Source organism: Rattus norvegicus, chromosome 10, assembly GCF_036323735.1.
Source record: "Rattus norvegicus strain BN/NHsdMcwi chromosome 10, GRCr8, whole genome shotgun sequence".
Lineage (NCBI taxonomy): Eukaryota > Metazoa > Chordata > Mammalia > Rodentia > Muridae > Rattus > Rattus norvegicus.
Genome location: NC_086028.1, coordinates 31,174,860 through 31,187,151, shown reverse-complemented (window position 1 = coordinate 31,187,151; position 12,292 = coordinate 31,174,860). Strand labels below are relative to the sequence as shown.

At 47.6% G+C, this 12,292-nt stretch overlaps 1 protein-coding gene across 1 annotated transcript in view; it reads left to right on the top strand.

The window, feature by feature from the left end:
* Cyfip2 (cytoplasmic FMR1 interacting protein 2) overlaps window positions 1-12,292 on the top strand; it is a 119,788-nt gene that overhangs the window by 55,289 nt on the left and 52,207 nt on the right. Inside the window, 5 exon segments of the mRNA NM_001106996.1 lie at window positions 1,812-1,968; window positions 2,407-2,507; window positions 3,701-3,777; window positions 6,646-6,754; window positions 8,960-9,079. Coding sequence (NP_001100466.1) covers window positions 2,409-2,507; window positions 3,701-3,777; window positions 6,646-6,754; window positions 8,960-9,079 — 405 coding nt within the window. The 5' untranslated portion in view covers window positions 1,812-1,968; window positions 2,407-2,408.

Here is a 12,292-nt window from a genome sequence, read left to right as displayed (position 1 = left end):
CTTCCCAAGTCTGCCTAATGTTTGGCTGTGGGTCTCTGCATCTGTTCTTATCAGTTGCTAGATGTAGTCTCTCTGATGACAGCTATTCTAGGCCCCAATCTACGAATATAGCAGAATATCATTATGAATTTTTTCGTTGATTTTTTTTATGCCAGTTATGTTTAGTTTTATCCTAGGTCACTGGTCTGCCCTGCCTCTGGTTCCTGGCCCTCCAAGCAGTGTCAGGTGTGGGCTCTCTCTTGTGGCATGGGTCTCAAGTTGGACCAGTCACTGGTTGGCCACACCCACAAGTTCTGTGCCACCTTTACTCCAACATCTTTCAGGGAGGACAAATTGTAGGTCTGAGGTTTTGTGACTGGGTTGATGTCCCAGTCCTTCCACTGGAAACCTTGGCTGGTTCCAGAAGATGGCCAGTCCAGACTCCTTGTCCTCCATTGCTATGAGTCTTTGCAAGATTCCAAGGAGTTTCCATTACACTAGATCTCTACCTCACCCTCAAAGTGCCCCTCCCCCAATTCCAGTCATCTCTCCCAATACTTTCTCCTTCTATCTCCCCTATCTGATCTCTCCTGTTCCCATCCCCACCCAGTTGACCCATGAAATCTATTCTAGTTCCGCCTCCCGGGGAGAGTCTTGCACCTCTCCCTTTCCTGAGGCCTCCTTGTTACTTAGCCTCTCTGGTTCTCTGGTTCATAGCATGACTGTCCTTTATTTTACAGCTATTATAAGTAGGAACATACCATGTTTTTCTTTCTGGGTTTGGTTTACCTCATTCCGCATGATTTTTTTTTTCTAGTTCCACCCGTTTAACCTAAAATATTCATGACGTCATTTTTAACACTCCACTGTACCACAGGTTATTTATCCATTCTTGGGTTGAGGGTTTATCCATTCTAGGTTGTTTCCAGTTCCTGACTATTAGGAATAAAGCTGCTGTGAACACAGTTGAGCAAGTGTCCTTGTGGTAGGATAGAGAGTCCTGTGGGAATATGCCCAAGAGGAGTACAGCTGGGTCTTGAGGTAGATCGTTTCCCAATTTTTTGAGAAACTGCCATATTGATTTCCAAAATGGCTGTACAAGTTTGCCACCAGCAGTGGAGTAGTCTCCTTGCTCCACATTCTTGCGAACAGGCACTATCACCTGTGTTTTTGATTTTAGCCATTCTGACTTGTATACGGTGGAATCTCAAGGTCGTTTTGATTTACATTTCTATGAGGGCCATTTTCATTCAAACTACCATGGGTACTCGTTCCTCCTAACAGGGGAAGCTTCCAGACTACCCTTCAGCCTCATGCCCTCCTCTTCCTCTTCTCTCAGAGGTTGAATGGAGAAGGACAGAGAGAAATAGGAACCCAGTGACATGGGAGTCTTAGTGTACCTGAAAAAAAAAAAAAAAAGTCCAGGCATCTCGTTAGAGAATGACCTAAGTTGGGCTTTCTAGACTTCCCAACAGTAAGGGAGCCAGAATTACCACATACAGGAGAGGAGGGAGCCATAGTTCCTTGAAAGTGAGCAATGTGTGTTCTCAAAACACTGTATATAAATCACACTTCTTTAGGGTAGCTCTGTAAGGATTTACTAGAAATGGTAGGATGGCAAATGCTCTTAAAAATAACCACCCCTCCCCACATAACTTGCCCTGTCCCAGAAGCCGACAGATGCCGTTCACCACAGACTGTACTAAGCTGGCTTCATGCACAAGACAGCAAGATCGGGGAAGGGCTGTGTGCCTGGCAGTGACAGCCAATAGATAGCAAACACCGTGCTGTGTGATCGCTTTGTTAAGCCGAGGCTCTCCCTGTGCTTGCAGAAGCTCTTCAGCAGTGCTGTGACCTCTCCCAGCTCTGGTTCCGAGAATTCTTCCTGGAGTTGACCATGGGCCGGCGAATCCAGTTCCCAATTGAGATGTCCATGCCCTGGATTCTAACGGACCATATTCTGGAAACCAAAGAACCTTCCATGATGGAGTAAGAGACAGGGTTGGGCCAGCCAGGAAGTTCCTGGGGTGGAGTGGGAGGGTGGCTTGCCTCTGAGCTCTTTGCTTGACAGAAGAAACTACTGAGTAGAGATTAGGCAATAACCCCACTCCAAGGTCATTGGCCCCAGCCCTACCTGCCCTTCCTGTCTTTGTCCATCTCTTAACGGCCATGCTCAGCAAATCACCTACTCTAGGAACCAAGAAGTATCCCCCTAGGCTAAAGTTTTTAGGCCAGGGGGTCTATCAACATCATCGATTCTGATACCTGTGTGCAAACTGAAAAACAGGTCCTTTCTACATGGAGGCACAAAGGACACGAGAGAAGGGAGGAAAGTTGTCTTCAACTCCAAGCCACCTCTCTCATCCCCCACACCTCGTTTCCCCAGCCAGTGTGATTTGCCCTCCATGACTCTGTGTTCCTTCCCAGGTATGTCCTCTACCCCTTGGATCTGTACAACGACAGCGCCTACTATGCGCTCACCAAGTTCAAAAAGCAGTTCCTGTATGACGAGATCGAAGCAGAGGCAAGTGGCATGTTTCCTTCATCCCTGGGGTCGCCCGAGATGCTGGGCTTATCCAGTACTTATCAGTTGTCAGATGGGGGAGGGTGTCAGTGACTCTTCTCCAGTGAGCAACGCTCATGATTGCTGTGGCTGTCAGACAGAACAGTGTAACACGGCCTGCTCCTTCCTCTCCTCATCCCTAGTCTGTGCTATACCATAAGGTGCTGCAAGGACCTTCCTGGGCATATACACCTCAGCTTGCAAATGGTGCCATCTAACCACTCCGAAGGCAGGTCACGAGCTCCAGAAAAGACCATGGAGGGGCTGGGAATGTCAGGACCAGAATTCAGAATTGGTTCTAGAAAGGGAACATGGGGTCTAAATGAGTACTCCTACATTGACCCTGTAGATTCCTTATCTCTAGAGGGCACATTGAGTATCACGAAGTTCAGAGGCCCAGGCTGGAGGCCCCAGCTACCTGGGTATGAAGCCAGCACCGTGCACAGCACCCGCTGTGGGTTTTGATCTGTGTAATAGTGGGTGTCAAATACAAGTACGGAAACTTTCAAATAAAGGTTTCATCTTGCAGAGCTGGGGACGTAATAGGAAGGAATCAAAGATCAGTCTCCTCCTTTGGCTCTGTTTCCTGCCTTGCTCTTGCCAGAGCCTGGTTTCTTCAAAGTCCCACGTTGGCCACTTTCTGCTCTGCTCATTGATAGAAGATATGGCTCTGATGTGGGGTGTGACCTTGTCTTCCCACAGACTTCATAGTCTCCCGTGAATATTGTGAGACAGGGCAAATCCCAGAGGGATTTAAGGAAAGCTGGAAGAAGGGGACTTTTCTGTTTCTAAGAGCATCCTCGAAGTTAACTCTACAGAGCAAGGAAAACCAAATACAAGGAGGAGACAAGAAAGTCTTTGGGTTCACAGGCTGCTAGGGGGGTACTCGCAACACCAGAGGGCGGCCTTTCATTTGTGTTCCCTGACCAAACGGGAGCAATGGGGAGGCTGGTTCCTGGGCTCCTCTGAAGCCAGCGAGGGCAAAGGGCCAACCTCAGTACCTGTGCATGGCCACAGGGGCTTTCCTCTCTTTACTCTTTGTCAGGACTGTTCTGTTGCCCGAGAATGCACCTCGGCGACCCCTGCCCTGGTGCCCTCCCAACTGCCCATTCGGTGATGAGTCCAGACAGGACCCACTGACCTGCTTTTCCTCACCAGGTGAACCTGTGCTTTGATCAGTTTGTCTACAAGCTGGCTGACCAGATCTTTGCCTACTACAAAGCCATGGCCGGCAGGTAAGGGGAGCCTAGGCTGTCAGTAGCGACCTTTCTTCAGCCTCATACCTGTCTGTCTGTCTCCCTTGTTCCGCACTTAAGGAAAAAATGAAGCGATTTCCACAGGCTCAGGCATTTGAGACATGTTGTAAAGAAGAATGGATGGGTAGTATACAAATATACTACACTTCAATAGAAGGGCAAAGAGTGGTGTGTGTGTGTGTGTGTGTGTGTGTGTGTGTGTGTGTGTGTGTGTGAAGGATATTCATGAAGGAAGACTGAGATTCTGGGAATATATGGTAGATAAGCCTGAGCTAGTCGAGGCCCTCTTAGGGAAACAGTGTCTAAGGAGGTGAAACAAGGGGAAGGATAGGTGCAGAGTGCGCAGGCAAAGGGAACTTCCTGTCTAAGCCTTGGCAGAGCAAGAACAAAATTAATAGCTCTCCTGCCTGCATCAGGCTGGTGAGAAGCCTGAGTTACTTCACGGCGGTGGCCACTAGAGGGCGAGCTGTGTCACCCGATGCTGCAAGCACGATCGGAAGGGGGCATCCCCCACCATGAAATGGTCTCCAAAGGGCAGGGGTGGCTTGACTTGATTCTTACTTTTAAACTTCACTTTTTGACAATATAAATCTGTGGAGAGTGTATTTAAGGTGTGTTGGGTTGGAGGTGTGTCAGGTTTATAGACTTTTCAGTATTTACTGAGAGATACTGATTTAACCCTCTCCCTCCATCCTCAGTGAATTCCTGGGTTTTAAAAACCTGCCGTGGTACTATTCGGGAAGGGAACTTTCTGTAAAAGTATCGTGGTTCTTGCCGGAAGCTGAGATGTGCCAATCAGCCAGCCCGAGGGTGATTCCACTACCCACCCCACCCCCACACACCCCTGTGGAAGTGACTGACTTCATTTGACATCGACAAACTTGACACATTTCAGATAGGAGTTGGCGTGGTGCGAGCATGAGATCCTCGCTCACTAAAAAGGTTGAGTCCTAACTGATAAACAGAAAGCGCAAAGGTGCGTCCATCGCTAAGTAGTCACCTAATAGGTATGAGCAGATCAGGTAGGAAGCTGTTACTACGGAGAAGGCAGTATTTCATTTCTGAGAGAATTGTGGTCCTGGATATGCTGATCCTTTCTGTATAAACAAACTTGGGGTCTCTCTGTACTTAGTTTATAAAATCTCCTCATCTGAGGAGCTAGATAGATGCTTCAGTGCTTAGGCGCTCTTGATGGTCTTCCGGAGGACCCGAGTTCAATTCCCAGTAGCCACGTCAGGTCGCTCACAACCACCTGGAACTCCAGGGGATTTAAAAAAAATTCATCTTTAAAAATAATATACCCCCAGCTGGGTTAGCGGCACCCGCCTTGAATCCCGGCACTCGGTAGGCAGAGGCAGGCTTGTGAGTTTGAGGCCAGCCTGGTCTGCAGAGCTAGTCCCAGGACAACCAGGGCTGTTACACAGAGAAACCCGGTCTCTATATACACACGCACACATACATGTCCCCATTTGAAAAATAGCCCTCGACAACTTTCCCTGCAAGATGGGCGCTCCTCCAAAGGATGGAAATCGAGAGGAGTTGGGAGTTCAGAAAAAGAAAGCACTAGAAAGCACCAGGTTGATCCATCTGAGGTAAAACGAAACCACAAGTGGGAGCCACCCGGGACGGCCCTTGGTACTTAGCAGCAGCATTTTAACGAGGGAAAGAAACAGCTGACATTTGAATGATATATTTTATTTCATTCAACAAAGTGAAGCCACTAAAATGTCAGCATGGAAACAGTGTAGATACTTTTAACAAGATACCCCTGCTTTCTTCTAGGTCTCCTAAATCTGTATGCACTCAGCAGGGGACCTCAGTTTGGGCCTGCCTCCTTTGAGGCATGCAGTAGGCACCATGGTTGCTGGCTGCAACTTTGGACTGTGCCAGTTTAAATGCCTCTTTCCTGCTTAAAACCTTTAAATGGCTCCCAGTCCATCTAGATATCCCAACTCTCTACAGGGGTTCTGTGGTCTCACATGATCTGGCCTGTAGACTAATATGATGAACCTGTTTTTTGCAAAATCTTCTTTTTTTCACCCTGACTAAGCCTCCCTTTTGTCAAACAGACCACACTTACTGTGTGAGGGATAATCTTTACCTTGGCTTTACCGTGATCGCTGAGCTTCTGTCCAAAGAAACCACCTACAAATACCTCCCATGATTCCTAACTCCAAATGATGCTACACTATTGTTTTCAAGTACTAGGGATACTCTACCACCTATGTCTCAATGTGGAGGATAAAAATAGCATACACGACTTACAGGACTGTTGCGACATGAAAAACAATTGTATATGTCTGCCCTTGTGGGCATGTGCGCACGTTCATGTGTGTGAATGTGTGTTTGTACCTGTGCATGCGGGTGTGTATATATGAGTCTCTGTGTTTGTGTATGTTTGCATGTGTATGTGTTGCCTGGTGAGTGATAAGAACTATGCACGTGTTTCCTATTACAAACCATTTTTCCCTGATTGTTCATACTTACCAGTCTCTCTTCACTGGAAAGTCTATACCATGAGGACAGGGAAGGGCCTTGGTATCCCCAGTACCCAGGATTTTCACTGGGAAATACTAAGGATACACTCAATTGTTTTTTGTTAAAAATTAAGAAAAGAGAAGCCACCTTGGGTTGCCCATCTCTGACTTAGAAATTCTATTTTACATATTAAGACTCTGCATCCAGAAGTTTGGGGAGCCATGTCTAGAGCGGCCTCAGTTCCATTTGAGATATTTAAGATCGTGTGTTCCCGGTGGACCCCATGGGCTGGCGTAGACGTGGCTCGGCTATTGAGAAGCCATTTGCCACCATTTTTTAATGCACCTCTGTCACACTTCTCTCTTCCAGTGTCCTGTTGGACAAACGTTTTAGAGCTGAATGTAAGAACTATGGAGTGATCATTCCGTACCCGCCATCTAACCGGTACGAGACACTGCTGAAACAGAGACACGTCCAGGTATGGTGGGAGAAAGCCGTGACGGGGGGTGGGGGGGTGGGAGGGGCTGTAGTGGGGGGCACAGGCTCTGTGGAGATAGTGTAGACTTACGTACGTGCCGGAAGTGTCCGTGTCAGGTGCAACAGCCTCAGAATCGTACAGATAGTACTGAGCATCCTTTGTGCATGTTTAAGACTTCCTGGCGTCTCTCCAGCTGGCCTGAGAAGCAGTGAGCAGGACCATAGCCTACCGTCCTGAAGTCACCTTGTCCTCACCAGCACTATCACACAGACACAGGTAGACCCACCCCTGAAGTAACTGAGAAGGGTTGAAACCCCTTTAAACCACTTCAAGCTAACCCTCAGGTAGAAACTGTGTTGTAGAAATGTTTGATCCCAATCCGGGTTTCTATCCCACCTTGATCATTCAGTTCCCAGATAAAAGACACACAACTTTCATCGTTTACACTAAGCCTTCAACAGCCCAAGAGCTGGGCAGATAGCTACCCTCTGTGCTGTTAGAATCTACTTTCCTATTGATAACCCCGAGTTATTACTGTTTTATGTGGGCTGCTCTTAACTCCAATTGGCCGGCCTCAGAGCCATGTTTTCAAGCCTCACCCAACCCCTGGTGGCTTCTCTCCCTCCTCCCTTCTTCTCCCTCTTGTGGTTCTCTTCCCCCACCCAGGTCACTCCAAACCCACCTACCTCTCATCTCTCCCAGGACTTGGCTGTAGTCAATTTTGTTTAACTAATAGTTTAAAATCAAGGAACAAAGGTTTGCACAACAGATGCTTGTAAAGGTGAGCAGTCGCTCACAGGCCTAGACCTGCGGGTATAGAATTTAATGTCACAACCCATAGCAAACCTCAACAAAATGGGTTTGTTTTTATTCAGCGGTTTTCCTTAACCTTTACCCCAGATACAGGGAAAAAACTGCTGGGAACGAGAACACATATCCTGATTATAAAATGCTAATCTAAGCTAGAAAGGTATAGCAGATACAGACCCCAACCCTCCCTGCAGGTGGCTGGTAGCAGAAAAGCCTGTGTGCTGTTCAATCCCTGTGGTGGTTGTGTGGTCCTTGTCTCTGTGAAGGAGCAGAATCAATGTTGAGATGATCAGGAAAGAATTCATAGTGCGCTCTCTGGACATCCATTGCCAGTGTCTAGTCAGAAGAGAGAGAAAAACAAGGCTCAGCAGACAAGCCTCAGATGTTGCAGTGCAGCCAGAATTAGCCACAGGATCCCCTTAGGGGACCTTAATTGGTTAGTAGGAAATGTATCCTAAGACAAATACTACCTAAGAGTAATCATGTAGCATAGTGCACACAGCAGGCGCTCAATAAATGGCTATTGTTGTCTTCGTAGCATCTGGGATAATACCCATGTGGAACCCAGTGGGAAATTACCTTAAGGTATATTTTCCACCCTTTGATAAGCCCTTCTATATGCTTGCTTTTAAAATCACTCCCATGAAGCCATAAACTAGGCCATCGCTAAGGTGGCCACTGCTCCCTGGGGACCATGAACAGGAAGACACAGAATGAACCTCCAGACTGGATCTAGGGTGTCAACAGAAGCATTGACCGGAGATCAGAGCTTGCTCCAAGCCTCCTCCCACAGCCTGAATGAGTTGGGTTTTTTTTGTTGTTGTTGTTGGTTTTTTTTAACCTCAGCGGGTTTTATATAAATCAGTGGTCCTCAACTTTCCTAATGCTGCGACCCTTTAGAACAGTTCCTTGTGTTATCACTACACCTCCCCAACCATGAAATTATTTATTGCTGTTTTATAACTGCAGTTTTGTCTGTTACGAGTCATAATGCAAATACTAGAGAGACAACCTCGAGGGGGTCATGACCCACAGGTTGAGAACCATGAATGTAACGCCTTGCAATAGTATAGTATATAACTGTCTCCAGGGTAGTCAGACTCGGAGTGATGGGTGTTTCACTGTATTGAGTTCATTTTTCTCTTTCTCCCACAAGCATATGTACCCGTCACACATACATCATATGTACATACGATATGCCAAAAATAAAAGATTAAATAGACATACCCTTCCTTGCCAGGAGACTTTGTGATACTGTCTATATTCTACATATTGTCATCCCTTGCCCCAGTAATGCTTTTTACAGTTTTATTACAGTTCCCTACAGTGCCTTGTATCTAGTTGTCAGATATCTGTGTAGATATTAAGTAACTCTCCCCCGCCTCTGCCCTTCAGCTGTTGGGTAGATCAATTGACTTGAACAGACTCATCACGCAGCGGATCTCTGCCGCCATGTACAAATCCTTGGACCAGGCAATCAGCCGCTTTGAGAGCGAAGACCTGACCTCCATTGTGGTAAGAAGGGGGGCAGAGGGGTAGCTCTAGGCTCTCTGCTCTTGGATGCTTCAGATAGATGCCTAACTGGAAATAGCCGTTAGCTCTTCTGGCCCAGTTCAAGAGAGGCAGAGGATTTCTTTCACACCCGACCAGAGTGGCTGGGACAACACAGCTTAAATGGAGTGGGAATGATTTCACCATTCCTTATGGACTGGCAGCCAGGCGTGCAGAGTGGAGACAAGTCTCTGGAAGATCAGAGGTGACCATCCCCCAGGTTGGGCCGTGCCCTTAGGATACACAGAGTGGTCAAGCAGGCAGGGTCCTAAGAAGCTAGAGAAAGTATTACAAGGTCACTTGAAGGGCATGTGGGGCTTGAGGGCCTAGAAGGGCTCTGCAGTGGATTGTTTTGTTGTTGTTGTTGTTGTTGTTGTTGTTGTTGTTGTTGTTGTTGTTGTTGTTCTTTTGCTCTGCCTGGCCTCCATCTTGAAATGCTGAATGGTTTTGAACTCCACCCTGTATTTTCACTTTGCACCATGCCCCCTAGAGTTTGCAGCCAGCTTGTTGCACACTCAGCAATAAAGAAACCTGCACCTTCCAGAAAACAGCCACTGGAGTTGCTCCTTGTCAGTCTTCTTTCCAAGAGGTGGCATAAAGTGCATTGAACTAGGTCACCAGAGTCCCACAGACTGATTCTCCCAGTCCTGTCCCTGACCGTTACTAACTGTTATCTTGAAAGATAACAGATCTGTTAGCTTCACCAAGCCTGTTTCCTACCTCTAAAGCGAAGGAGACCAAATTAGCGTCTACTTCAGAGAGTCGTTAGAAGGATGTAGCAGGAACTCATCTGGAAAGAATTTGGACTGGGTCTTTGTAGTTGATAAATGCTTAATAAGTAATAGTTTATTTTTTAAAGAAAAGGAGGGAGAGAGAAAGGACTAGAGGGCTGCAGTGGTCTCCTGGGGTGTAGGGATATCTACAGCATCTGTTAGCAGGATGTGACCCAATCACTCACCTGAGACTTGCATCACTTATAAGAAACTGCAGTATAGCTCACATTCCTGAAATCACTTGGCTGCCTCTAACTTGGGAAATACAGTTTTGTCCGTGTTAAAACGTCCTCGGTGCTTATCTCTCAAGGGGTGGGAGTTTGAGTTTCTTCTCTTTTGTTTATCTGTGTATTCTGGCTTCCCGCTAATGAGCATGTTTTTGGGTGGGAGGGTTGGGGGGGAGGTGTCCATGGCCTCTTCCCACTCCCTGGGAGACACTGAGTGTTCTCTTGGCTAGAATAAAATGAAGACTTGAAGTGTAAGCCCTTGTTTAATCAGATGAGACATTGATCCCCACCCAGAACATCCTCTCCCTGGAACCCCCTGGGGAGACACTCTCCTTGTGGGTAGGCATGGTTCCTGTGGGCCTTGGCTGAGAAGCCTCTGCCTCCTGGCAGTGGCAAAAACCAATGGAGGAATGTGCCTTTCCCCTCCGCCTTCAAAACTGTTAATGTGGGAGTCACCACGTGTGACTTAGGGAGCCGGTCACCTTGTTGTGCAAGTGCACTGAGCAAGGAGTCTCACTGACTGGCAGCCTGTGGGCTGTTTGGCTACTCGAAATCTTGAGTCAACATGTAACACTTGGAAGCATTCAAGTAAGATTCCAGGAGCTGGGACAGCACCAGAGCAGCGTTTGCAGAGGGCAGCAGTTGCTGGGCTGACTACAGACTCATTCCAACAGGACCAGCTCTCCTAATTGTCCCCAGAACCCCACAGGCCCACCTGACTGGCAGCCCACCTGCCCCGGCTATGTTTAATTCTCAGATGCCTGTTGGAGTCTCCCTGACCTCTCAGAGCTGTGGTCGCTTTGGTGCGGCTAGCCCCTTCCTCTCTTCCTTCCCACTCTCTGTCCACTCGTTCTTTGAAATTACCCACTGGGCTGTGCTTTCCCATTTTGCTTTTGCACTGAAGTTCCCACATCACAGAGTTGAGTGCTGGCTCCTTTTGTCTACCCTTGTATCACTAACACAAGTTCATGAAACCTAAACTCATAGAACCATAGGACAGACCTCGTTCCCCCGCTCTCCTAGTCTTCCCCCAAACAGGGTGGGTACCACAGTGTGATAAAAGGGCTCAGTGATCTTAGAAACCAACGCATTAGCAGTTACTGTTAGTGTTCGTTTGCTGTGCTACCCGTCCTCAGCAGAACCAGCTCAGCCCCAAGAGACAGAAGCAGAGAGCTGCGTCTTTACCTCTGCCCTTCATTCACTTCTTGGCACAGAGACTGGGAACATTGTTCTGACTGCCACTCCGTGGTTGGAATCCAGGCTTTAGCATTCTTTAGGAACATCTAGAGTCCACCATCCCAAGCCCACTGTAGCATAGCAATAGTCACAGTAAGTGTCAAAGCACCAGGGCCAGTACTATCAGATAGGGTCCCCCACCGGCCATGATAACCCACCCTCTTTTTTTTTTTCTGGTTCTTTTTTTCGGAGCTGGGGATCGAACCCAGGGCCTTGCGCTTCCTAGGCAAGCGCTCTACCACTGAGCTAAATCCCCAACCCCGATAACCCACCCTCTTAAGACTCCCCTTTCCACCCGACCTAGTTTCCCATCTGTGGCCCGCCTGGCCCTGTGCCTTTAGCATTTGCAGTTATAACCCACACTCCCAGCTTATAGCTGTGCAGTGTGAGTTTCAGAGTACCCGGGCAGCAATGTTGAAAGCGTGAGCTGAGGCCTTGACCTACCGAAGTGGACTTGTCAGGTGCAGGCGGTTGTGGCTGATGAGATGGGAGCCAAACTTTTGTGACCCCCCTACCATGTCAATGTGGTTTTAGAATATAAACAGATATAAATATATAGAATATAAATATAAAATGTATATCACATTCCCCTTTCAAAGGACCTCCAGCCTCTTGCGTTTCTCCAGGCAGCTGTATCAAAGAGACCAACAACTCATGATGTAGAGTGCAAAGACCCAGAATGCCATCCCAAGCACTTGTCCTTGTGTGACCTTGGGCATGTGGCCTTCTGATCTTCTCATTCCCCCTCTGTAACAGGAAGAGTGGCCTCATGGTATAAAGCTGGCCTCACCAAAGCATGACCAGAGGGGCCTCTGGTGCCACAGAACTCGAGCTTTTCCCCCTCCTATTTAGATTTTGTATAATAATGATTGACAAGTTGCAGAACAGTGAGAAGTGAACCCCAACCAGAAGAGATTCACTATCACTTTATTTCCCTACAA